We start from the raw sequence: 26,341 nt of genomic DNA on the forward strand, positions 1-26,341 counted from the left end.
CATGTTTAAAATGTACAAGAGTTGCACCATTCGAGCAGCTCTTCTAGGCAGTTTTGATATACCTGATTTAAGTTTGTTGCTTCAAATTTGTTTCTTTGAGCTCCATGACCTCTACTTCGCAAATACCACAGAAGCATAAGCAATACATTCTCCAGTCATCCATGTACAAAGATCTTACCTAATACACCACTAGGTTCAATAGGATACTCAAGGATTGATGTAGCTGGTGCCAGCGTGTAGGGGTATTCATATGGTGTGTAAATTAAACCGGCTTCGGGTCCAGGTGGAACTATTGCAGCGGTGGGATGAGGAGTTCCGTTTGGCATGACAGCGGTTTGTATTTGTCTGATCAAAGGCATTATGGTAGGGCCAGCTGGCGTAGGAGTACGCAGGGCAGCTGGTGGGAGAACAGGCGCAGGCCCAGTAATAATCCTTGGAGCCTGGGCTGTTGCTGCAAGAGAAAAGGCAAGGGCTGCTACAGTAAGCAAAGAAATTCAGAGGAAAGTATGGAGATAGCAGTATAAAACGTGGAAAGAATGGGAAAAAGGGGAAAAAGTAGGAAAGAAGAAAAATAAAAGGAAATCATTAGTACATGCGCTGATCACACAGTGCCAAAGCACACCATTCAAATGCAAACAGCTTTCCATTTTCCAGTGTGATTAAGTATGAACATGCAAAATAAAAAAGCCATTGTAAAACAGTGAGGTAGATTTCTCAAACAGGTTACACAGCACGAAAGCTCCATTTAGACCACATTTCTTCATTTATGCTATCAAGACTGCATGAGACTGAGATGCATGCAGGAAATACAAGGGAAATACCGTCACAAATACAAAGAGTACAAAATGTAGTGCATCTACAGAGTCCACAGACACTCAGTTATGCAGAGCTGCTGCATGAGTCTACAGTTTTTATATGACTTAAAATTGAATTTAAACCTATATACAATTCCAATTTCCAGGATCAGTGAAGTTAAAGATGACCCAGAAACATGAATCAATCCTATCCTACTCTAGCATGAATAAAATAGACTCAAATGTGACTTCCATATCAAATTTCATCGAATAAGATACTTCTTTTGTATTAGAAGTTTACTACAGCCTTGCTTAAGGAAAACAGATGCTTTTTTTGTTTTGGTGGGTTTTGTTTGTGGTGGTTTTGTTTGGTTTTTTCAGTGGTGCTAGCACATTTAAGTGTTATTTGAAGCCTGTTGGCACACCAGATGAACAACTTATACACTAACACATCTGCTGGTAACAGTCAATCTTAAAGGGTTATAATTTATGGATTTCTGTGCACTGCTGTTGATCTACATTGGTTTAATTAACTTACAAGTGGCCTGAAAAGGGAAATGTGGCAAAAGTTTTTCAGATTTATTATTATTTTATTTTTTTTAAAAAAAGTGCTCAGATAATTAAAAAAACCCCTCAAACATTTTCCTTTCTCAAACAGAAACAAACCAGTGTGGCTTCTACACGTTCAACTTTTCAGTAAAATCAAAATACAAAGAGTGAAACTGTCTTACTATGAAAAAATGAGTATTAGTGTGGAAATCTCTAGTCAAAAAATAAATAATAATTCTATCTTCCCACTTACACTGATACAATAGACCAATGGGAACAGATCAGACAAAGAAGTTGTTCAAATTAATGCAACAGTTTGCATCAATTTAAGTTATTCTGAAAACTATTTTACTCAAATATTTGCAACAATTTAGAGACTAACATATATTTAAAACTGATCTAGCTTTAAATATTATAGTGTTCATTAGGCCTGAAAGGTTTACCATTACCATTGTAGTGGTAAAAATGGTAAAAGCCCTTGCTTATGTCTCTTTTCAAATCAGAATAATTACACTGGTGTAAGCACTCTCAAATTGACCTAACTGCATTCCAATCTTTAAACATATTCAACACTGAAATGGTGACTGTGTGGAGAAAACAAATTTGCAAATATCAGTAGGCCCTTAGTGAAAAGACTGGTTTAACTGTGCTTACATTTGACATCTGTATCACAGCTACGGCAAAAATTTAATTTGGAGAAGGAACTACGTTTTCAGAAGGAGAAGTGAGATTTTCAACTAGAGAAAATATTTTATATCACACATAATAGGTATATGCTTTCATTAGTAGGTGCGTGTAATTAATTTTCAAGTGTAAACTTGTGCATACATGCGTTTGCAAAAGCATTTTCACACAAATGTAATGGAAGTAATCATAAAAATGGCTTGTTACATCACTGATCCCTGTGAACTCAGCTGTGAAATCAGTTGATGAATTGTTGGTAAAACATAACATTGGGGGTACGCATGCAAGCAAGATGAAAGGAAGGAATATAATACAGAAAAATGTATTCACAGTATCCTCAACATCTGTAACATTTCAAAATTAAATCTCTAAAAATAAAATTGAAAAGGAGTCTATTGCCCTTAAGGATGCACTAAGGAAAAAATTATTGTACAATAGGAAAATCTAGCTTAAGGGTTGAGGTTTTTTATACTATATATTTGTAAATGTTTCAACCCAGACATATTGCCTAAAAAAAGGGGGGGGGAGGGCGACAAACAAAAACATCTCCCAACTGACATAACTTATAAAGATCTTTTCCAACAGCTACCTACTGTTTTGTTGGGTCTTTACTGCCTTCCATTTTCCAACACAGTTGCCACTGCACGTTTTCCAAAAAGTAGCTTTAAGAATCAAACCCTGCAAATATTACTATAGCATTGACCCTCGAGCTTATGACATGCTTACGTGATTTGATGTTGGCATCTCTGTAGGTGCCATTCAGAATTGCAAGCTCCATCAGCTGCATCTTTTTAAGGCTGTCTTCTCCTTCTGCCTGCATATGAAAAGACAGGAAGAAAGTCAGGATTATAAATTTGCTAGTGCACAAGATCCAAAGGACCTAGAATAAAATGTCTTCAAGCAAAATACCTGCTTACCATTAGTCACAAAAACAGCAAGCTTTGCTAACTTTTCCTTAAAATTAAGGGCAAGTTGCCTGTTGTCAACATTAAGTCAAGTTAACAAACATCTTTAAAAGAGTTTTGGAAAAGAAAGCTTCCTAACATAAATTATAAAAATAGGGTTAAATATAAGTTGTGTTTGATAGAAACTGTTTAAGGAAATTTCTCCTCAAATATGTGTTCATGTACTCCTAAAAGTATCTTTTTAAAAATCGCATTATTGGGTCAGAGGAAGAATAGATTTTATGCACTGCAATTTACTGTAACTTGTTCCACTACAGTTGACTACTAGGGAGGTGGGGCAAACAAAAATAAACAACAAACTTTGAGTAGCTTTCCAGACAGGATATTGACAAATGTCGTAAGGCTGAATTCCTAATTCTGGCACATGTAGATGTATTCCGATGAGGATATAACCATTATTTACATGGCATACATTATTCGTGGTTTTGCTTCAAAATAAATTACTTCCCTGAAGTTATCCACTCCACTGGTATCATGCAGGTTGTATAAATACTAAGTAGTGTTCAGTAAAAAAGGGCTCACTTTTTCAGTTAATAACAAAACTTTTCTAATAGTATAATTTCAGTTTTAAGACCAGGTATTTTTTTACCTGTCTTTCCAGAAATACTACCATTTGTTTAGTCTACACTCTAACATGCAGAAAACACAGTTATGATATAGGAAACCCAAGAGAGATGGTCAATGTCTACTTTAATGTTAGGTTACCCCTTGCTTCTTGTATAGAATGTCACTGCTGAAATTCTCAGATGCAAAAAAGGGCAGCTTCACTGTCAGCTGCATTGCATTCTTCCTTTGCTAAACTGAGTTTCTTACATTTTTACTTATCTATTCACACAATATTTTGCAGGTATTTGGAACAGTATTTTCCAAGTTAATGGGAACCTGTATAATAACATACTGAGCCATCCACTCTGAAAATCTGAAGTCTAGTTTCAGAGAGAGTTGTTCACCTCTCTTAAACTACAGCTCTTACAGAAACTCATATTTCCAAGGGCATGAGTGATAACAAAAGAACAGAATTAAAAGCCACAAAGAATAGCAATCACCACCCATAACTGTCTACTGAAGCACTGCACCAGTGAAACGTCATCTCAAAGTAGTTATGAGTTAGCATAACTAACTCATAGCACTGTTCCAAATGTATAGAGAAATATATTTTCAGGTTACTTTGCAGCAACGTACTGTCATGCATACTAAGGATAAGGAATTTACTAAATTACAAGACAAAAATAGTTTTAAAATTTTATCTAAGCAAATACAGTACTTATTGTGAGGTGTGTTCAAGGGCCACCACACCTTGCTATGGAAATTTTAACAGCTGATTTTTATCAACAACATAAAATCAACATGGTAAGATGGGTCAACACTAAATTTCTTTCAGACATCAGAAACTGAAAGTCCTAACTGTAATACTGAGGGCTTGCATAAACACCTAGATTATCAAACAGTAATAATTTATGTCGTTGTTAAACATTCAGAATGTACTGAAAATTAGATATTTTCTTTATATATTAAGTACTGTATGACAGACCAAGCTGACACTAGTACTGAAAAAGCAAATGCACATTCAAGTACCATTTTAGCTACAAATTAATTGTACAGTTAAGTATTGTAGTATCCAGAAACCTCAGACTCATAGCCATTAAAATGAGACCCTTTGCAATACAAAATATACCAATTCTAGTAAGCTTAACATGAGATACTCAGAACAGAATTACATTTTAAATGCAAAATTGTATCTCCTATTTTTAAAAGAAACTATTATTTCATTGCATCTTTGCTGATAAATTACCTAGGCAATCATGACACAATAAAAACAATTCCAAATCTATCTCCCTATCCAGAGCTCACAAATTCTTGTCATTCTGGATATACCTTATCTAATTATTTTAGCAATAAAGATTTTTTTTACCATTGATTCATCTTTTCCTCTCCCCCCATAACAGTTACACTGTTATTGGCTTTTTGCTTGTGTTCATGTATTTATTTATTTGAAAGTGTGCAACAAGAAAGCTTCCTCACAATGTCAGCTGCATCTCCCATACAGTTCCATTAACGTTACTAAAATTGCTCACTTCCTCCAAATAAGACTTCAGGTGATTGATCTACACCATTAATAAGTCTCAGTAAATGCTGAATCTTACATTCCACTTGCTAGGATAATTTTAGCAAGTCTAATCCCAGATTTTGCACCACAGTGAATATTTCCCTATATAACTATTTATAGGATAATAATTTTGACAGACAGAAAACATTTTTATCCAAAAGAAGGAGTTATAAGTCCAAGTAATTAGTCTTACTTTGGATCTTTAACGTTTTCCTGTAGGTCACTATTGCTTTCTATAAAAAAAGATTACCCAGGTTTTACAAATTATGTTTATGAAAACAATAATGGACTTCATCAAACAAAGCAAACAAAGTCCTTGATTTTTATTTTTGAGATTTACTTCTCTGGACTACTGCTCAGCTGTTGATAAACTTCTTTTAAACCGACCCCAAAACATTGCTTAAAACTTTTCCTTAAAGACTGCATCAGTAACAAATCAGAGATGTAAGATGTGGACTTGCATTACCAGACATTAACACTAACTTTTGACTTTTGGTACTTGGATTTTTAAAGCACTTATTAGGAAGAAAAAATCCAACCCAAACAAAAACCCAACCAAACCACTTAACACCTTTAACGCTGACCACAAGGTCATCGTTCCGACTCCTCCCAGAAGATGGCACTGTTTATTATACAATACTATCTCCATAAGACCTGGGTGCTTAGCACTATTTGCACCACTCTACTGGTATTGCTTAAAATCCTGCCACCCCCTCGCATCCTAAACTTGATACAGTCACTTGCCACATCTCCTCAAGGTGAAGTCACAGAAGTGGTCAGGACCCTTTCAGACACTCTGTCGTGTCCTACATTCTCTGGCATCAAGATCTCCACTTGAACATCATTCACCAATAGCCAATACCTCAAATTTCCAAGAGCTGGGACAGAGCAAGGAGCACATGTTTTTGCCTGCCCTATCCTCTCTCGCTTCTTTGCTGACAAATGATCGAGTAAGGCACACGACTCGATCTATCTTAGCTCCAGGCATTTCTGCAGGCACTCTGTTAAAGCGAAGAGAGGTTGCATCAGGGATACAAAGGCAATCTCTAAAGGGACAGTACATTACCTGTACAATAGCTGCAACAAAGCTCAGTCATTTGTACCGAAAGGAAGCTACTTTGAGCAAACATCAATAAGGTCACTTAAAAGCCAGATTTGCATTACTAAGTTGAAGCTCAAGTGATTGCCTCAAACTTCTCATCCTCTTAAATCTCCAATGCTTTCCTTCTATTTATCATGTACAATGTAACATGCAGATTAAGAAAAAAACTCCTTAAGTGGTATCTTGAAACATAATTCTTTAAATGTAAGCACTTGCAACTGCTCACTGAATACAAACACCGAAGAGACGCAAGTAGTAAATCCTAACAAAGCCAACCCCGCACAGACACCAGGGGTTACTGATTTTTAAACACATGGCCCCATACTCTTCAGAGTAGCTCAACTCTACTTGGGCAAGCAATAAATAGACCTAAAGGAGACCAAATGGCAGTGAGAACTATCATTTTAAGTAACTTGCTTAACAGATAATCCTTTATCAGAGTAGGATTCATAGTCTCAAGACTCAAAACACTAGTAACAAGTGCCACCTTTGTGAAGTCTCTGGGGAAACACTTCCTAAATTTCAAACTAAATACACAGCACTGACCCTACAAATGCCCAGTTAAAACCACAACTGTCTTCCCTACATTGGACAAAACTGACAGTTTCACAAAAAATAAAATAAAAAAATTAAAAATAAAAAGGAAGAATACAGTAAACTGCTATTAGTAAGAGCTTGTTTCACGTCATGAAATGGGGGGCTCAGAAAAAACACTAAGGAATTCTTTTCATTATCAATGTCCAAGTTGTACTTCAACCTCAGATATTCTAAGATCCCCAGAGAATCCTTTTGTTTAACTAACGCTTCTGAAATTATTTTTAGGCACTGAAATGTCTCAGATTCTCATACACACACAGTACACACTGAAGAGTATCATACAGTTTAACTTCTTATTTATATACAAAACATACACACAACTAGATACACATGTTATCAAAGTGGCAGACAGACACGCACGCAGACTCCAAATGTAAATGCCTTCACTGTGCTATGTTGATGAAGGACTTCAGAAGACATCAGTTTTCAAAGGTGACAGATAGACTGTTACATTCTGTGTACAGTCAACTCTGAGAAGCCTGTAACAAATTACAGTAGAGAAGAAAGGTACTATCTTAAAATAAAAGAAGGATCAAGCAGCAACGTTTATGACAGAGCAGAGATCCACAAGCTAGCATCCAGGAGAGACAGTCAGTGCCCACACTGCCCTGCCATACTGCTGCTGGATCCAAAAGGAACACGACTGCAGTTCACTTAATTCAGAAACCAAACACTCCACTTATTTGTGTGATAGTAGGAATTCTTTATCCTGACAGAGCTTCTTGAGCCTCACAGTCTCAGCTAAGTCTCAGAAGGTACTTCAATTCTCATTAGTACTAATGCTGAAAGGGAAGGTTTTTAACGTATCTGTTGGAACGTAGATACTTTCCCCATATAATGCTCAATTTTCTTTTAAAGTAACCACTTTGGAAAACATAACAGATACATTTTTTCTAAATGCATAACAAATAGATACACTTATTTAAGTGATATTAGTGACTTTCACTGACAGTCTAGCTTCCAAATGCCATGCATTTTGGATGACATTTTTTCAAGCCTGTCACATCCCTGCACTTCAGTTGAATTCTCATGAACTGAAGTGAGCCCAGCCCTAGGAAAGACAGCAGACAGTTTTACTATCTGGCACCACATGCAGCCAAGTCTGGCTTAGGTTAAGGGATCAGTCCTTTATAAGCTTTTCCAGGGCTGTCCTTTAAGGCTCAGAGCAGGAGCACTAAGTGGGAAGAGGAAATTGTGGTAAAGTAAAACGATAGTTACGTCAGCTGCGAACACAAAGGCCAAAAAATAATCTACCTTCCCCTGCCAACTGCAGCAGGCCTGTCCCAACAGGCTCATGGGAAGAATGATCAGGCGGCCTCAGCAACACAAGAGCTCCAAAGAGCACTTACTTTCCAAGCACCTCAGCAACCTCTTACGCAGACCTGCCTTCCTGCCTGCCCCACACTACTGTTGGTTAAACAGCAACACTCAACAGCAGCTTTGCACCTTTCCTGCCACCCTCGGAGAGAACTCTTCCAGCTACCACATTTTGTCCAAGTCCATGTGCTTTTCTACACATTTACTTCAAGTAGAGCATTCTTCCAGTCACACATTATACTTTCTAGTATGAAGGTGAGGCATTAAATAATTTTACACACACTCCAAACGGAAGGGTAGAGAACTTGGCAGTTATGGAAAAACACTATACTAATGAACAAGATCAGATACTTAAAACTCTTCCTCAAACGGAAAAGTAATTTATAATTGCCACAAAAAATAAACAACTTTTCCACCACCTGGAAATATACACATTAAATACGAAGACTTGAAATATTCTTTAGACTGCCCATCTGTATCATATAAGCCACCTGTAATTTATTAATTTAATAGGAATTTTGGTAAAACATAATAGCACCACTGAAATATTTTACTGTCATTGATCTTAACCTACTTATCCAGGTGGCAGTGTTGCTCCTCAGGGGTCTGTCACCCTGCCTTCCATCAGTCCCCAGCTGCTACACAGCCGGAACAGCTGCAGCTTGGATGTTTGCACTGTGACACTAGTTGGATTCTCTGGGCTCTAGAATGCTTTTATGTCCCTGACAAAGAAAAATGTTCCACTGCAATTCACTTGTAGATCAGTAAGTATTCCTAACATACCATGCTCCAGTCAAACAGTCCTTACACGTGAATGTCTCTATCCAGGGACAAAAACCTTCCATTCATAATTTATCAACAAAAACCCTTAGAAACAATATACTACAAATTCCTGGATATACACATATTAAACAAAAAAACAATCTCAGGCATCAATATATTGTAAAATATACTATAAAGGCTAACACATCAGAATTTTTGAAGCTAAAGGATATACACTTACAATCTATATTTGGAAGGTCTTTTTTAATTCCTAATGTATCTACAGCAACAAAATCCCAGGCAAGATGACAGGTAACCAGATGTAAAATACAAAAAAGAGCTTTTTAAGAGACTCTGAATGGGACTACCTCAACTATTAATCAATTATTTACTGCAAGAGATTAGATTTCACTTTTGTAAATGCTTGTAGTTCTGCTAAACTACTCTCTTACTCAGTATTAAAAGAAAACATCTCATCATTCCTTTCCCTCAAAAAGCTGGCAAAGACCTTCAAGATTCCCATGCCCAGAATGTAAATATTGATAGTTAGAAGCTGTTGGTAAACATACGTAACTTGGACTTTCTCATCCTTGATTATACACTTCTGAGAGTGATGGAGCAGAAAGCATTCACCATAGCTTTGTTCGAGCTGAGGAGTATTTGCCAAGGAGGTCTCTTCCGGCAGTTTGGCAGCTATTCTTACATTGTAGGAAAGTTTCCCAAATACTTTTGAGACAGACTTCCAGACCAGTCATACTTCTCAGAGTTCTCTATGTCATCAACAACACTATGGCACTGAATAGGTGGTAAACTATAGCTCAGTTATTTCCCTATTTCCTTTTCAACATTGCTGCATACTGCTATGTCTATGAGGACAGGCAAAGATAAATTAGCATCATTATTTCTTCTGGGCAACACAGTCTGCTTATCTTTTTCAAAGCAAGCTCTCAGTTCAAATGATATGCAAAGAAGACTGTGGTGTTTCACTTGAAAAATTCATTGGTCATAATGTTAAAGATACACTAGGGGGAAAAGGCAGCGTATCTTTTTTCACTTCACATCACCTTATCTGACATATCCCTGTTGAATCATGATCCTTGGCTCACCAGCAATATTTTTTAGAGTCCTCATGCCCTCTCTCCCCCACTTTCCATTTCTGCAAGAAGAAAATACAGATAAGGTACAGAAAATCTGCATGAAGTGCATTTTATAAGCCAGGATGAAATACAGCATCCGTGAGACTTGCATGTTTGCTTCATCATATACCTCATATACTAGCTGTTAACACGCTGGGGCAGGGGGAATCACCAGCAGCATTCTGCTTGACCTTAACAGATTTTTTTGTCTGTCCTAACATTGCTTCAGGACAGACGTGATGGGTTCATATTTAAATCACAGGGGTTTGGGCTTTCAAGGAAAAAAGGTCCCTTGGGCAAGTTAAGTTAGACCCTCGACAGTACTCAATTTCAGAACTTGCTTTTTGCTAAGTCTTTTCTTTTTTTTTTTTAATTATCATTTCTCTTTTCCTTGCAACTGTTTTAATGCTGTTAATAAAATCAGTGACAAGAATCTCTATACGCCACACACAACAGCTTTAGCAATTCATAAGGTTCCAGAAGAGGAATGTATCTTTCATTACACATATATTCACACTAAACCCCAAAATACCCTAAAGGAAAAAACCCCACATTTGTACAGTACCATCCAAAATGTTTTTAAAAAGACAGAATTATAATATCACAGAATATTCTGAGTTCGAAGGGACCCACAAGGATCATGAAGTCCAGCTCTTTGTGAATGGGGACTGAATCCACAACCTTGTCATTATTAGCACCCATGCTCTAACCAACTGAGCTAATACATTCAGATTTGTTAACAAAGACATCTGCTGATATTTGGATTAAGATTCAAATGAAATATCGATCAATAATGCCACCTAAAGCATTAGACCTATTTTTAGCAATGTGCATGCCCAGTTAAAAAAACTGTCAGAGCTGAACACTTTATTTTTGGTAATTTTGGAACGCTAGACATTCAACATTCCTCCTCACTGGTTAGTTCTATTCTGAAAATGGGAGTTAAACTACAAGCACACTGAATTAGATAGTACAAGGCAAGCCTGTGGTACAAATTTCCCACATATAGTTCTATCAGCAATATCTTGGGTACCACGAACATCCTAGGAATCTGAACAGAGAACGCAAACATGACCTATATTATGCAAGTCTTTATTCTAGCTGTAGCCTTTGGAACTGACTAAACAGTGCCAAAACACTGTGAGACAGTATTGACACAGTCCACTGATATCGGGACAAATTCTTTAACCCATCCCGAGTTTTACATAAATTATAAAAATAATATAACCAACATATGCTCCAAAACTACCTACAACCAAGGTTGTTGTTCTAACAGGTACAAATTAGAGGTAGTTGTTAGAAATATAACAATTGAATGATTAATTAAAATACTTGCAGGTAAGTCTGACCTTTAACATTTATTTTCCCTCTGTCATCCCAGGAGGTTTCTATTCAAAGTTAGGATTTATACACTTCAAATGGTTGTAAATTTCCCTGAAGTGCAGACACCAAACTCAGATACTAAAGCAGGTGGGAACATGGAGGGGGGAGGGCAAGATGGGACCAGGCACATGGACAAACCCCATTAAAGGGTTTCAAAACTAGGATTTTGTTGCAAACTCTAGAGCTCCCCATGCCCGCCTCTTTTTCTTTCCAGCTATGCTAAAGGTTTAGTACATAAACAAAGCCTTTCATTTTCAAAATGGTACCGAAATGGTACCCCATGTTTTCAAACGGAAGACATGTCCATTATGCTTTTAATCTGTTCCCATCCAGAAATAATAAAAGAAAAATGACATTTCATATCAAATTTAGTAACAAAGAAAGAATGTGAAAAGTCTCTCTTTTTAGACCCACCGAAGAAAACTAACTGCTGGTGACAAGGAGCACAAAGACTGTTGCTGTGAATTAGTACACATCTTTCAAGTGTACCTTCTCTTATGTGTTTCATTAAACACAGGATTCAGGGGCTGGAGACTACCACATGGGAATTCAAGCTGCAGTGGTAATTTTTAAGACATTTTTATCTTCAGCTTGATATATCCTGAAAATGTAATACTAATTAAAACAAATTTATGCATTACAATAAAGGGTAAATCCATGAATGTTTAGGCTTCTTCAATTAAATGTTAGTATTCAGGGAGCAGTGGTCTTCCAATAGCTTATTCGACTGTCACACTTATTTCTCCAGTCACATTTTCAACAGAAATCATAACAGCTAAATGTGATTAAAAGAACTGTTTCTGCATTTCACCAACATTCCTTTTTGTAAAATGTTTGCATGAATTGTTTTATTGTCAAACTAACTGTCTTCTGCACACACACAACCTCTAAGGTGAAGTCATCTAATGACTTTCACTCTGCATAATGCTACCATCTAGGGAAATAATATGTTTTTTAAATACAAGATGCCCCAAAATTCAACCATTTTTTTTTTTAAATTTCTAGTCCAGTTAAGGAAACAGAACACTGGAAGTTTAAAAGGAGTTACACACTCAGTATATACTTGCAGTAACTCTCAACAGCCGCTAAAAAGTGAATGAGTCCCAAAAGCTCACAATTACTTCCAACTGTTTTCAAGTATATGATCAGCCCATAGTTCTGCTGAATCTAACATCACATATGTGTCTTATGTGCACTTTACTGGTACTCTAATACCAATGTTTAATTACTGTTTAAAAATTGAAGTTAGTTCTTCCAGAAACACCACAGATGCCTTTTCTGTTCTTGAACTCCTAGAGCTGATGAAGTCCAGAAGGAGGGGGTGGTAATTTTCTGACTGGCCAGTCTTCTCCCTTATACGGCTGCTAAAACCCACTTTCACACCGCTTAAAAATACAGAGAAGTGAAAAAACTAATTGTGTGCATTTTCTTTAGAGGACAAATATGTCAATCATATGACCTTCCGTTTGAAGGCTCAGGCTGCTCAAGGCAGCATGTTGCTAGGGAGAAGGCTTTCTTTGCTATTTACTGAGCTTTCTTTTCAGCTTTTAGAGACCAGCCAACCCTTATTTTCCACAGACAGGAGCAAGAACCCAGCGCTGCCTGGCAGAGGCCAGCACAAAGGGCCTTTGAGGAGTGCCTCTTCCCCACGGAGCCAAACCACGGCCGGGCACACCTGACCAACTCACCACTTTACCTCATTCGCAGACACAGCCCTAACCTGTGGCTATTGCAATGGGAAGTGACCTTTCCTGCCCCAAGGAGAGGCAAAGGCAAGCCATTCCTGCTGTTGAAGGCTGCCATTAGGAGCATGAGCTGCATGGAGCAGCCACAGGTGTGTGCTGGGAGTTGTCCATCAGTTAAAGAGTATCAGCTAATGAAGCACACTTTTGATGATAAACTGACTCCAGCTAGCCCTGCTGTCACATAGGAGCTGAGAGAAGGCATGGAAGTTTCTCCAATCAGTCTGTATAATTATTTTATTTCTACATAACAAATTTAGCATTAAAAATATTTTTAAAAGCCTTATAAAGTCTCAATTAGCCAAAATACTTTTGACATCTCCAAGTATTACGTAAAAAAATACATGCAACAGATTTTAATTTTGTAATCAATGCCATTAATCTTAGCAATTTTAGTTACAAAAGATTAGTGGATTCTTAGTAAATCATTAAAAATCATGCAACATACTTCAGTTTCTTGTAACTACTCCAGAATAACAGAAGTGATGATAATTTGACTATTTTTTTTAATGCAGTCACATAATTTTCTAGTGTAATCATCCAAAATAATTCAAACATATGCAAGTCTGATTTTAATTATTCATCACAGTTCTCAGAAAAAAAACCCCAGAACTCAAAGCTGGAGTAAGACCCATTGGTTGCATCAAAGAAAATTAAACCAGCTTCAAAACGTTTCAAGATATTCACCTCTTGGGCTTTGGGAATTTATTATATACCTAAAGGTCAGTTTTTGACATCCAGATTCTGACAAACCACCATCCAGATTCTGACAAACAAATAAGCAGTTTCTTATGATATTCCACTTCGTAGAACAAAATTTCATTCTGCTACATATTGTAAAATCAGATTATAAATACTTTTTATTGAAAGTAGAGGACATCAACAGCAAAAACTATTTAGTTGTGGAAGTATTACTAGTGCTTTAAAAAAACCCCCACACCATAAAAAGTGTTTTCTGGAGTCTACAGTAAAACCTACACTTTTTTCTTCCTGTGCAAGATTATTCAGATGCCTTGCACAAATAATAGTCTACCAGTTTTGTATGTTGCCCATGTTTCAGAACTCTATCTATCACAAGCAAGTACAGGTAATGACAGTTCACATAAAGAAATGAGACTGTAGTATAACAAACATGATGTAGTCTTCTATCCAGAAGGTACTGGCATCATGAGATCAGACTACAGACTTGCCAAAATAAAGGACTGGTTAACCTGAGCAAAATTTTTTCATTTCTTTTTTCCTAAAATGCTACATTACCAGAATCTACTAATTAGAATTTGTTTTCTATACACGATAAGACAATTAAGTTCTTTAAGTGTAATTTTCTGTCCTAGAATGAGAGAAGCATATAATCGGGCCTATCTTAAATAATTTCACCAATCTTCCCTACTGTTCTACACACTAATTTAAAAATCTGCCTCCTCAACAGACACAGACACTAAAGTAACCATTTAGCAGGACTCACAGTATAAATTTGATCAAATTTCACTACAAGTTAAAGGCAATACTGGGAAAAAAAATCAAGACTCCTGTGCTTCTATTTGTTGCTGATCTTTGCATGTTTTATACTGTTGTATCTGAACAGCTTGCTGCAGACTCTGGGTCAGATATTATACCAAAACTTTATTTAATGGTTTTCCTTTTGCTTTTTCTAAGCAGCTGAATACCTCAACTGTGGCTGAAACAAACCACAGTCACTGAGCCATCCTGGATCTATGCTGTCATGTCATGTTCAGGAAACCACTCTTGACAGGATACTACTGCAATATTTCTATGTAGCATCTCCCTTGTAGCCTTCTAACTAACCTTAAATGCCAGATACATACTGTATGAACTTTGCAGAGAACAAGCAACGTTGATATTAAAAATACTAATCCACCCTAGTAACACCACACCATTCCAGTGGTAACAATTTCTTTCTACACATTCACTACTGGTGCCTTGCCCATCGCTCTCACTCCATATCGTACTATCAACTGCATATTGATATGTGATTTCCACCTGCTTTCAGAATGATCCTTGAGTCCTTGTTATACAAGTAAAACTGTCCCATTTCTAGATTTCCTCCTCAATTCTTCACATCTATCTAAATCTGCTCAAATATTGTTCAGACACTCTGGTTCTCTAAACTTTTATTGTTCTAATCCAATCACTAAGAGAAACAAACTCTTTAGAGTTAGATGTTAGAAACATGTACAATTAAATAGTCTTTCAGAGAATTATAGAGCAGAATTATACTTTCGTATTTCAGTAGATAAGGTGCACACTCATAAGCAAAAGCAGCTTAAAATACATTTTCTACAACAAGATAAATCACCTTAGTCCCTCTTAATCTTCTGAGTTTCAGAATCTCATGAATATTTCAAAATAATACCTAAATTTGCATAGTCTCTAATTTTATGGACTATATTCTTGTACATAGCACTTTGCGGTAAAAACCTCCATTAATGTGTGTAAAAATTATACATTGGAAAGAAAAATTCAAAGCCAAAACCAGAATAAATATATTTTAAGCTTTCAGTAACAAGATATGGCAGAAGCAAACCCTAAAAACTGATGCAAATTTTTGGATACTATGAGAGTAACTGAAGAATATTCATTTACTGATCATTAATGGCTAGAGACAAATGAAGTACTTTTCCTTAAGTCAAGGGAACTGTGGACAACAAAGATACAAAAGGTGTGAAAAGCAAGGCATATAATTCTGAAGTGATTCAAATAAACGGATAAATTAATGGAATTTTGTTTCCAGAATGTGTAAAAATAAGCTGCTGTGCATCAGTGCATGACTGAGTTCAGAAAGCTTTGAAAAACTTTTTTCAGACTTTGAAAAACTGAGAATGGAATGGGAATTGATTAGATGGAAAAGTTATGGAGGATAATTCCAGAGGAAAGAAGTTTAGATAAGTTCGTCTAGAAAATACAACAGTCAATTCTAGAACACGAAAAATTAAAATGCTATTCTTAAGACTTTTTCCCAGACTACAAATTAGTTCTGGATGATTAGGCTGAGGTTTTACATTGCTGTCAAAGGAGTCAAAAATTCTTTTTCAAGGTGTAAAAAGCCTCTCAACCAGCACTCTTGTGGTACTTTAAGCCAATTTAACCAGTGGTGGTCAGAGTCCTACTTTTTCCTCACTTTTGCTCTCCAGTATCTATCACTGTATCCATGACTGAACTATGTCAACCTGATAATCTGGCAACACTTTTTTTTTTTTTTAAACCTGAATAGTTTTCTGCCAGATTACAAAACTGAAAGAGCTCAATGCAGGCTCACCAGCATAAGGGAAGAGACCGAGGGGAGCTGAGACATTGCCTGTGCAGTGTGTCAACTGACTCAGCTCCATGTGGAGCTCAGTCTTGCTAATTCTGAAGCCTGATGGTCTGATTTTCTAACTGGAAACCACCACCTGACACCTAAATGACTTTTTTTCATATCAAAACATATCATTCCATTTTTCTTATTCCTCATTATCCTACAGTATTGCTTTTTTATAGCTTTTGCCCCTTTCTCTTCACTTACAATCGCTCTCCTTTCTGACTTTCTTTTCTTGTACTAATAATGCTCCTCTAGTGGTTACCTTAAACTATGTGAAGTACACTTTCTCCATTGAAGATTTGCTCATCAGATGCAAAAGCTCCAACCTCAACCATTTACTTAATACTGTAAATATCTATACACATTCATATTTTGCAGAGACCTTTGAACTTTGGTATTTGCACTCCATGTCCTAAAAAACACTAAAAACCCCCTAATTTTAAACCTCTTCTAAAACATGATCATCCTAAACTGGCAATTTTTACACCTTACAGAACCACCTTTAAATCCATACCAGTTAAATAGTATATCCAATACTTACAAAGCTCCATGTTAAGAAACTGAAAATAATGTGTAGTTCGGCAGTGTGAGGACCCTACAAAAATCAATTTCCTTATTAATATTTTTCCTTTTTCTGTATTATATTCTTCTATAGATCTATCCTAAGTGAGAACTCTTGACATTCTTTAGCCAAGAACTGTATGACTTAGGTGATGCACTTTATTTTCCCATCTCTTCATACAATGATAATTTTAGCGTAACGGTATATAAACACTACTCTGATCTGGAGTTCAGATACCAAAATACACACACATAGAACCTATTCCCAGCCTATTCACTTACAAGTTAGTAAGTGAAAAAATTGCAGAAAGAAACAAACTGCTGGAATCTAAAGATCAGAGGCAAAAGCAACGATGCACTAGCAAAAGTAAAATTTAAGCATTTTTATCCATTCTCCTTTTAAGAGTTTATCAGAAAAGAGGGAGTGTCTGTAAAAGAAACAGCTGCTACCTCTACTGCTCTAGCAGAATGCACATTTCTTTGATTCTCTGGATTCCTAGACCAGCAGGAGCCAAGAACCCTCAAAATATAACAAACACAGAGAACAAGTACTTTGCATAGCTTCCCACTTCTTCCCCATTATGATATTCCCACCTTGTCTGTGTGCATATCCCTGAAGCTTCCTCTGTGTTCTCCGGCACTTGGTGAGACACTCAGCAAGTTTATTTACCTCTCAAAAAACCCTAGCAAATTGGTGGGCTACTTTTCTAGCATTTAGCAAACAGAATCAGCTCAAGGAAAGGTCTGAAAAGTGCTCTTTTATGATATCCATCCACAAATCAAGTTGCCTGCAGCTGGATTCAGCAGTGAAGCAGAAAGTGGACTTTTGTTTGAACTGTTAAACAGGCTCATCACAACTCATGAAAATATATTGTATCTGGAATCAGATTCAGACCTAAGCAGGTCCACCTCAATTTTATCTAAGACAAGATTTTTTTCCTGTATGCCATACTTTTAGATGATAAAACCATAAGGTTTCTCTCTGCACTGCTCATGACGTAAAGGACACAGTATCCTTCAAAGGAAATATCCATCTTCTATCGGGTAACTTGTCCAATGCATGTCTTCAGTCATGCTGGAGAAGGATGAAGTGACTGATCAATAATTTTTAGGTTATGAAAACCCTTCATTAAAAAAAATTAAGTGACATACTAGGTAGCAATTCCCACCCCCCCCTTTCACAGGTATTGCAAAAGTATAAATCATATTATGTAGCCCAGATTCAGTTATCAGTAATTATCAAATATCTCCATCCCAAAATATGACCTGGCAGAAAAAAAAACAGTTTAATCTGTTCCTGTGCTCCCATTGCCACTTATTTCCACCTCGGCTGTGCAAATTAAGCAAAGAGGAGAGGAAGAGGGCACAAGATGTGAAATAAGATAGGTCTCAATAAAGTACCACAAACTATGAAACAAAAATTCTAAAAGAGAAAAAAAATCCCAGGGTATGAAATTTGAAAACTGTAATACAAATACGCTTTTTTTTTTTTTACTACCTGGTTTCTACAAACAGCATCAATTTGCAGAGCTGCTGTGAGCTATTGGAACTAAGGACCTAAGTGATGCACTCAGTTCAATCCAGTATCCCAAACAGTTCTCTGTAGCATTGCCTTTTCTATTTGTTTTTTTTTAACGTCAGTAATGTCCTCTAATCATTTAGCATCCCTCTTATAATACACAGTGTAAAGTACTCAAACTTTCAGTTTTCAAGCCACTTCACACTTCGATAAATTTTGCCTTCCAGTAACTCATCTAAGAAATAAGAAAGTAGGGAGTAGGAATCAAGTCTGATGAAATCAATTTCCTGACAACCTTAAGCATGCACACTCTGGAGAAAATATAATTAATATGACGAACCAATACTTCTCAAAGTAACTTCAAATGAACAGTTAAAATTCTGAGTATTAGTAAATATGCTGCTCTTGTCTTCATCTAATTTCTTTGGACATATTTCTAAAGTTTCACAGAAACAGTACCCTGAGGCCACCAAACAGCTTCAGCTGCATCATTAGTAACAGTTCAGGAATTTGTTAGAATTAGCAGCTGTTCAACCACTGAATCACCAGCGCAAATTTACTATTTTCCTTTGCTAATTTACACGATTCCTGCTAGTGATGTAAGACTGTATCAAGGAGTTCTAACCGTATATTTTTATGGCTTTAAACTAAAGTTAAAATTACTGCCATTATGGCACTACTGCTCTCTTTTTAATTAGTTCCACCACCATATCCTAATAGTTATGATGAGTAAAGATTTGAGATATGTACTAAAAAGGATCACAAGGAAGCATTTAAGCCTTAAGCTATATAATAGATAGAAATTATTTTGGGGAAAATACTGCATACTCTTATCAGGTATGACATTTCCTCGAATATACATTTTTAAAGCTAGTATCAAAGTATTCAAACATGTACAATCTCTCCTATTTCTTTAAGTTATCAAATCTAAGTGGCTAGGAGAACATCAATACATGATTCCAAACAAGCAGTGCAAAACACTGGTCATCAGTTCTTACTACTAACAGTTGACTTCTTGAGCACAACTGAAGGTTAAACAAGCATAAGTGATGTTCATCACTTGAGGCACTTGTGAAAGCACCAAGTCCATCTTCTCACATTTCAATAGCTTCGGTGCTGACAAAGAAGTCAGCAGGTCAAAGCCCAACTCCCTTCAGAGAGAAGGCAGGCCTGAGCTGGGAAAACATTTACATGTGACCCGAAGAAAAACCAGTTTGCACCTAATTTGTTTTCTAAAGAAACCTTCAATGCCCTCCCTCTCCTTTCAGAAGCAGATTTGACAAGTGTTGTAATAAATATTACATGCACAGAGGAAAGTTGAAATCAATAGCAGGTTAATGTTTATCGAAACAATACAGAGAACCATTTTTAATAGCATTACTTGAAAATAGATCAAATCTAGCAAAGGAAATTCAATTTATGTTTGGAGCAATCAGATTTCGTTTTTTACTCCAGGGATTTGTTGCAAACTCTGCCTCTCAAAATGTGCTTACTGTACTGTATTTAGCAGAAGCAGTTTAGCCTTAATAAGCTGATAGTCTGCAAGGGAGCATGGATCAACTTATTCTCATTAAGAATGTAAGCAGCTTTCTAACAGCCTTCTTTGCTGTTCAGCCCATGCCAGAGAAAGCAGGGATCTCTCCTCTAAACCCCGTAATTTATGAGTTTATTCAAACTCGCCAAATTGCTTTAAGTAAACGCCTCTTATATTTGAAAATTCCCATGGCAACTCATTTAGTTTGGCAGGAAGGCAGACCCAAATTCAATCCTTTTATCCTCCTGCTAAACCATTACAATGGTAATTCTGCTCTGACACTCTGAAGAGACTGCTAATTACTGTACTCGGGTCCCCAGACAGATTCCCCATTCAGATTAAAATGGCTGTGCACGGCAGAGAACAGCAGTAACACCTTTGTGTACAGGAAGGGATGTACTCTCACATTACCGCTTTTCACAAGAGAGACTCCAAGACTGCAAAGACAAAGCACCTCCTATCCGCTAAGTTGTGCAGAACAAACACTAAGGAAGGCAAAAAGCCAGGTGCATGACAGCGAAGGAGACAACCGAACCACTAACTTCAGTGTTCTGACTACCGAAGGTAGTCACCTCTCAAACGAAATTAATTTTGTTATTATGTATTACATGCAGTGTATAATAGCAGTAGTCTGTAATACAGATCAAGGAACTACATACTGTGCTACTGAATATTGTGTCATTATACGGAATGTGTAAGCGTCCACTGTCTCTCTGTCATCAGCATGTCTCCATTTTTAAAAAGCCACCTAGTTCCTTTTATACCATTATTTATTTTGCGAAGGGAGTGTGGGGGTTTTGGTGAGAAAGCTTTTTTCCCCTGTCATTTTTAATCGAGAAAATGTGAAGGAAACTAATGACTGCTCCCTAGCTCTTTTGCCCTAGCTGTTCCCTCTTCCATTGAAATGTAAACAGCAGCTCAATGTTGAACAGAATAAACATTTACTGTCTCTAGACCAACACTTATTGTATTGGAAAAGCCTAAATCCCGGCTTAACTCATTCTTCTACAGTGAATGAAGCCGGTGGTCTCTCTGTCCTCCTATAGAATTTATTTTCCTAGTACTCTGAAGCAGTAGAAGGTAACTTTTATTTTTGAAAAAGCGGGAAACAGGAAGGCATGGGTATTATAAATGCGTAACACAGCTGGAAAATCAGACAAGAGAACATCCGCCCTGAGATGAATTAAACAAGACCAACATCCTATCCTCCCCAGACTAGCAACTTCTAACTCATTTAAGAAATGCTGTCAGAAAAATCCTAAAAGACATTAGCATCTTTTACAAGTGATCATAAACACAAGCACTAAATCTTCAGATAAAATTTAAGTATGCTCTCCTATACATACTACCTTCTTCCCTCCTAAGAGCAGCAGATCTAACTACCCTATCCCTTTCAGTGCTTCCATGCAGACACCAAAACCAGGAGTAACTTGGAAAAAAAAATAATTAGGAGAACAAATGCACTAGATCATAATGCTTACGAACTTATGAACCCCTAAAAATTTCTTCGAGTGGAGGCAAGTACCTCTTTACCAAGAGTTCTGGGCACAGGAAGATACGCTTCTAAGTTTTTATTTATTTTTAAATCCTCCATAGTTCCTTTATAAGTAACCAACAATGCCTCAGTGTTAGGGCATTATCTCTTGAAGAACTGTTTTAACAATCTACCCTAGTTAGCTACTGATGGATTGTATTAATGAATCTGGATTAGCTTTGATCAGCCTGCATTTCAGGTACCACTAAACACTAGAGATTCTTTCTGTGAAAGTTAGTCAATGTAAGGAATGATACTTGTCCAAGTACTGCTAGATCATTTTGGCACAGAATTTGAGGACTTCTATGGCATTTAACTTGAAGAACATCCATGTCAGTGACCAGCACTTCAGAATGCATTTGGCTAGTTTGCAAAAGGCTGTACATCAGTGTAAAAAGTCACAAATGTGTGGTTAACCAAATGCGCATTTTAAAGAATTGTAAACTCAGTGGTATGGCCGTGGCTGTAAAATTATCCCATAACCCTTTTCGGGAAGGTAAATATCACACTCAAAATAGGTTTTCTCTGAACAACTCATTCATTTTTTTTCCGGAAAGCCTCTCTCCTTTTGCATAAGAATTAGGCTGAGACATTACAAGCTAAAGGTACTGCATGTTGACAGCGCCAGCTTCAATAGGTCCTTCCTTTCAAGTAGTTAAGCTGGGAATGTGTTGGATACAAACCTGACCTTATTCTTTCTCAATTCTAAATTTAATAACTGACCTATCTTGAATTACCCTTCTTCATTTCTTTTCACCTGTATAACCTTAAGATTAGATAAATTCTACTATCCCTATAACAAGGGACAAAGTAAAATCTTTGTATACCACAGAAGGCGCCTATTTATTGATATGCCTCAGTTAAACATTTGTAAACCCACATATGAAACTGACTTCTTCACCAAAAAAGGTTGGGGCTATTGCCATAAATGCACTGAAAAAACTTCTCTACAAGGTTCAGAGACAAATGAATACCAATGCCCCCTCCACATTATCCCCAATACTCATGTCTACAGATTAAGTATTTTTGTTTTTTTTTTATTTTAAACTCCATCTCTTTACCAGCTTGGAGAAACAAAACAAGGATGCCACGTATCAAGGATGCTTACTAATCACTCCATCACTTTACTTAAAACTTTTATGAAGGAATATTCATAATGAGGCATACTACAGTGTCTTTTATATGACATAGTATGCCCAGAACAATCTGTTATCAGGATATTACACCTACTGGCCAACTGAGAAACCAAATTGGTGCAGTTAGATGACATCTCAGTTCGAGCTTTTTTATCCCTTTTCCTGAATGCTAAAGATCAAATAGATACAAGTAATTTATTTCAATGCTGTGTATTCCTGCCATTTTTTCCCTATTTACCACTTGACTCTCTCATTTGTTTCACTTACATGTTTATTAAAGCTAAGCATTTAACTGACATTTCTAAAAAGCAAGTCAGTCTCAGAGGATAAAGAACAAACTGTTTTTCACTGTTGACCATGACCTGAATAGCTTTGTTTCTAGTAATAGTTAACACTTAAATAATTGTAAATTTATCTGTTTACATGAATATTTTAAATGGTCACAATTTAAATACTGTTTTAACTTTGTACAGCTGCCACTCTCTTCTCACTGGCCAACCTGCCACACAACCTACCAGCATTTGCTCTGAAGCTTGATCATCTCTTGCAACACTCTTCATTAGAAATCGTGTTTCAGAATTATAAGATAGAGATATAAACCCCTAGTTAAGCTTCGTGTACACCATATTGGCTATTCTTGTATTTATCATTACATTTCATTCAGACATTTCGCCTAAAAAATTGTGTTGTGAGCTTTCACTCAGAGGCCTCCTTTTACTGACATAAGCAAAAAATATACATTTGCCATTCAAAGTATTTTGACATTTTCACATCAGAAAACATTCTTGCAGTGAAATGAAATATTTTCATACTAGTTACTGAATCAGCCTTTATATGCTCTGAAGGCATGTATACAGTAATTGTGTTTTTTTAGAAAAGTATTGCAATTTTGGAACAATGAGTTGAAAAGTCATAGAGGAAATATTCAATTTAGCTGTAAATGTTTAAGTTTAGTAGGTATTCATTGGAACAAGGAAGATAACTAGGGCCGTGTGGCAACTGAGATAAAGAACAGGAAAAGTTTAAGAAAACATGGAAGCACCATAATCAAAGCTGTGTGAAAAGAACGGTGTGGCGTCATTATGTATTTCACTAATGAGATGAAATCAATTAGACTCAATAGCTTGAGTAATTTCAAGGAATACAGAACACAAGATTAAGAGCTGTGTCAGATACCTGCCTAGGACAAGATGACAGCACAGAAGGACCCAAGAGGTGTAACACAGTTACACTTACAAAATAAGTTGTAGGAAAAATGCAATGAACTGTTGCATAAAAAGTTATGATGATTGGTGAAGATAGTGTTTTGAAAGTGAAAAATCTGAAATGTAGCTGGAAAAAGATGGACTTCTTATGTAAAATCTAGGACTAAGAACAACTATCCTTTACTCGTAAAACTCAAGTACAAGGATGAACTTTTCTTAGCTTTGGTCCCATCACCATTTCTTTTAGAGCAAGAAAACCCATAGTAAACATTACTAACACTTTTCTTCCTTTCTCCAAATGAAAACTTACCAGAACTAGTAAAGAACTCGATGTGCAAAAATAAGACACATTCTTATAAAGTTACTCAAAATGGAAGGAAACCAACTTTTAAAATGTTAGCGAGAGATCAAGCCATGCATTTAATTTCAAAACATATTGTCTAATTTCCCTTTTAATCTAAAGTGAATAGTTAACATCCCATATTTGTTTTTCAAAGTATGACTTTAAATTCTGTATTAGCTTGATTCATAACATTTGAGAAAGTTAAACTTTCAGTAAAAAAAATTATGGAGATATTCTAAATCTACTGCATTTTTTTTTGAAGAACAGATTTAGTTCTAAAATCCTATATGCAATGGCAAACAAGAAACCCAAAGACAATTTTATCATGAAACGTTTCTAATCAGTTTTAACAGCCGTACTGTTAAAAACATCTTTTAAGTGTAGGCTGACTCATCTAAGAAAGCAGTCAGATCCATCTGGCCCAATTAGTGAAGCAGTCTACAACTTCTATCAACAGAAAAGTAAAAAAAAACCCCAAAACCCCAAAAAGCAACTAACAAAACACCCTCATATATTGCTCCATTTGACCTCTACTTGCAATTTTTTCAGTGGTTATAAAGATGCTAGTAAAGTCAGGACTAGTACCAAAGAACAAGTACAAACACCCTAATGTACTTTAATCTGAGATATAAGGATCACGTGATATAAAACCATACTGATGCATTAATTATGCTTGCCCATACATTTTGCTTGCCAACTACACTAATTTTTTAATTTAGTGTCTGCTGGTGTTCTATATACGGTGTGTATCTTCATATGCCTGTAAAACATTCAATGCATACCTCTACTGCAGCATCTCACGCTGCACGTATTCCTCTACATACAGTGCAAGTGCTACAACCACAATAGACTGGAGCAATAGTGCAGAAGCCCATACAGGAAAGCAGCTTTGTTTTATCATTAGACAGTTATTGAAGCTTACAAGTATACTACATATGAGACACCACCTATGCATATTAAATGCAGTACGGTCCCAAATATTGTATACAAATTCTTCTAAAAATGAACGAGTGCCACTCCCATCTTCCCACAAAGAAAAGTTCAATATCAAATTTCAAGTACAGAAATATTGTTTCTTTTCATTTAAACAAATAAGAATTAGTGCCTGAGGTTATTACTTAACACTTTATAAGGACACAATATCATTTTCATTTTGGGATTTCCGATTCTCTTTTAAGCCAAAGATTATACTATATACTTGTATTTGGCAGTTTACAAATAGAAAGCTCCATTTGCTTTACTGCGATTTTAAAAACCCAGACTACCACTTGCACTTCCTCATGTGGCTTTGCCACTTGTAAAGAGTTAATCTGAATATCATCTGAAATCACTATATGGCTTTGTATTCTGTATTTGGCTATCTCGTGAGCCACCAAAGAACAACAAAAAATTTGGGTCTGCTTTGGTTTTCATTACAAAAGTAGATAATCCATTCAGTTAAAGGTTCAAGTCACCCTTATTATGATCTGTGCCCCCAGTTTTAACCCTTCTGAAAGCTCTTCAACAGTTTAAGACACAACACACTGTCAGTCTTACTAGGGAGAGTAAAGGACATCTCAAGAGTCATTAAACCCGAATGGTTTACCTAAAGATAACCAGCAAATAACATAGCAAAGGCTTTTGCGCAAGTCAGTGCACAAAACTATCGAGTGTGCATAGTTAAACGTGTGCAACGTCTGGACGTTAACTACAGCGGCCTAAGTCACAGACTGGTTCATATAACATTTTACGAATTCTTTTACCAAAACATCTCTGCGAGGAGGCTGCAAGACTCAGCAAGGATTCAGAAATACCAGTTGCTACACTTTTCTGGAAGCAACATATTTTAGACAAGGCAACAGAAGACAATGCATTACAAATATTCTGGAAGGCGGTAGAGAGTTTATAGAAGACCTAGGATACTTCAAAAGCAAGTGTGGATAGATTAATGTACCAAAGCATTGTTCTTGAGTAAGGTCCTCACTACTGCGATGAGAACTAATTTCACTTGTATCAGATCCTTCAGGATTATGGTGCTCTCTCCAAGCACAGCAATGCTCTCATTTTGATACA

The 26,341-nt window shown here is 36.5% G+C and overlaps 1 protein-coding gene across 3 annotated transcripts in view; it reads right to left on the minus strand.

Annotated features, from left to right (window-relative positions):
• Window positions 1-26,341, minus strand: part of QKI (QKI, KH domain containing RNA binding) — a 156,730-nt gene that overhangs the window by 13,624 nt on the left and 116,765 nt on the right. The window contains exons 5-6 of one of the 3 annotated variants that reach the window (XM_027729521.2): window positions 2,754-2,841; window positions 179-451 (exon numbers count right to left, since the gene is read on the minus strand). In XM_027729521.2, coding sequence (XP_027585322.1) covers window positions 179-451; window positions 2,754-2,841 — 361 coding nt within the window. Of the gene's footprint in view, window positions 1-167; window positions 476-2,753; window positions 2,842-26,341 lie in introns of all 3 variants that reach the window. The other 2 variants (XM_027729524.2, XM_039382128.1) reach the window with 2 other exon arrangements.

This window comes from Pipra filicauda, unplaced genomic scaffold, assembly GCF_003945595.2.
Source record: "Pipra filicauda isolate LSUMZ 115617 unplaced genomic scaffold, ASM394559v2 scaffold258_size1095741_pilon, whole genome shotgun sequence".
Lineage (NCBI taxonomy): Eukaryota > Metazoa > Chordata > Aves > Passeriformes > Pipridae > Pipra > Pipra filicauda.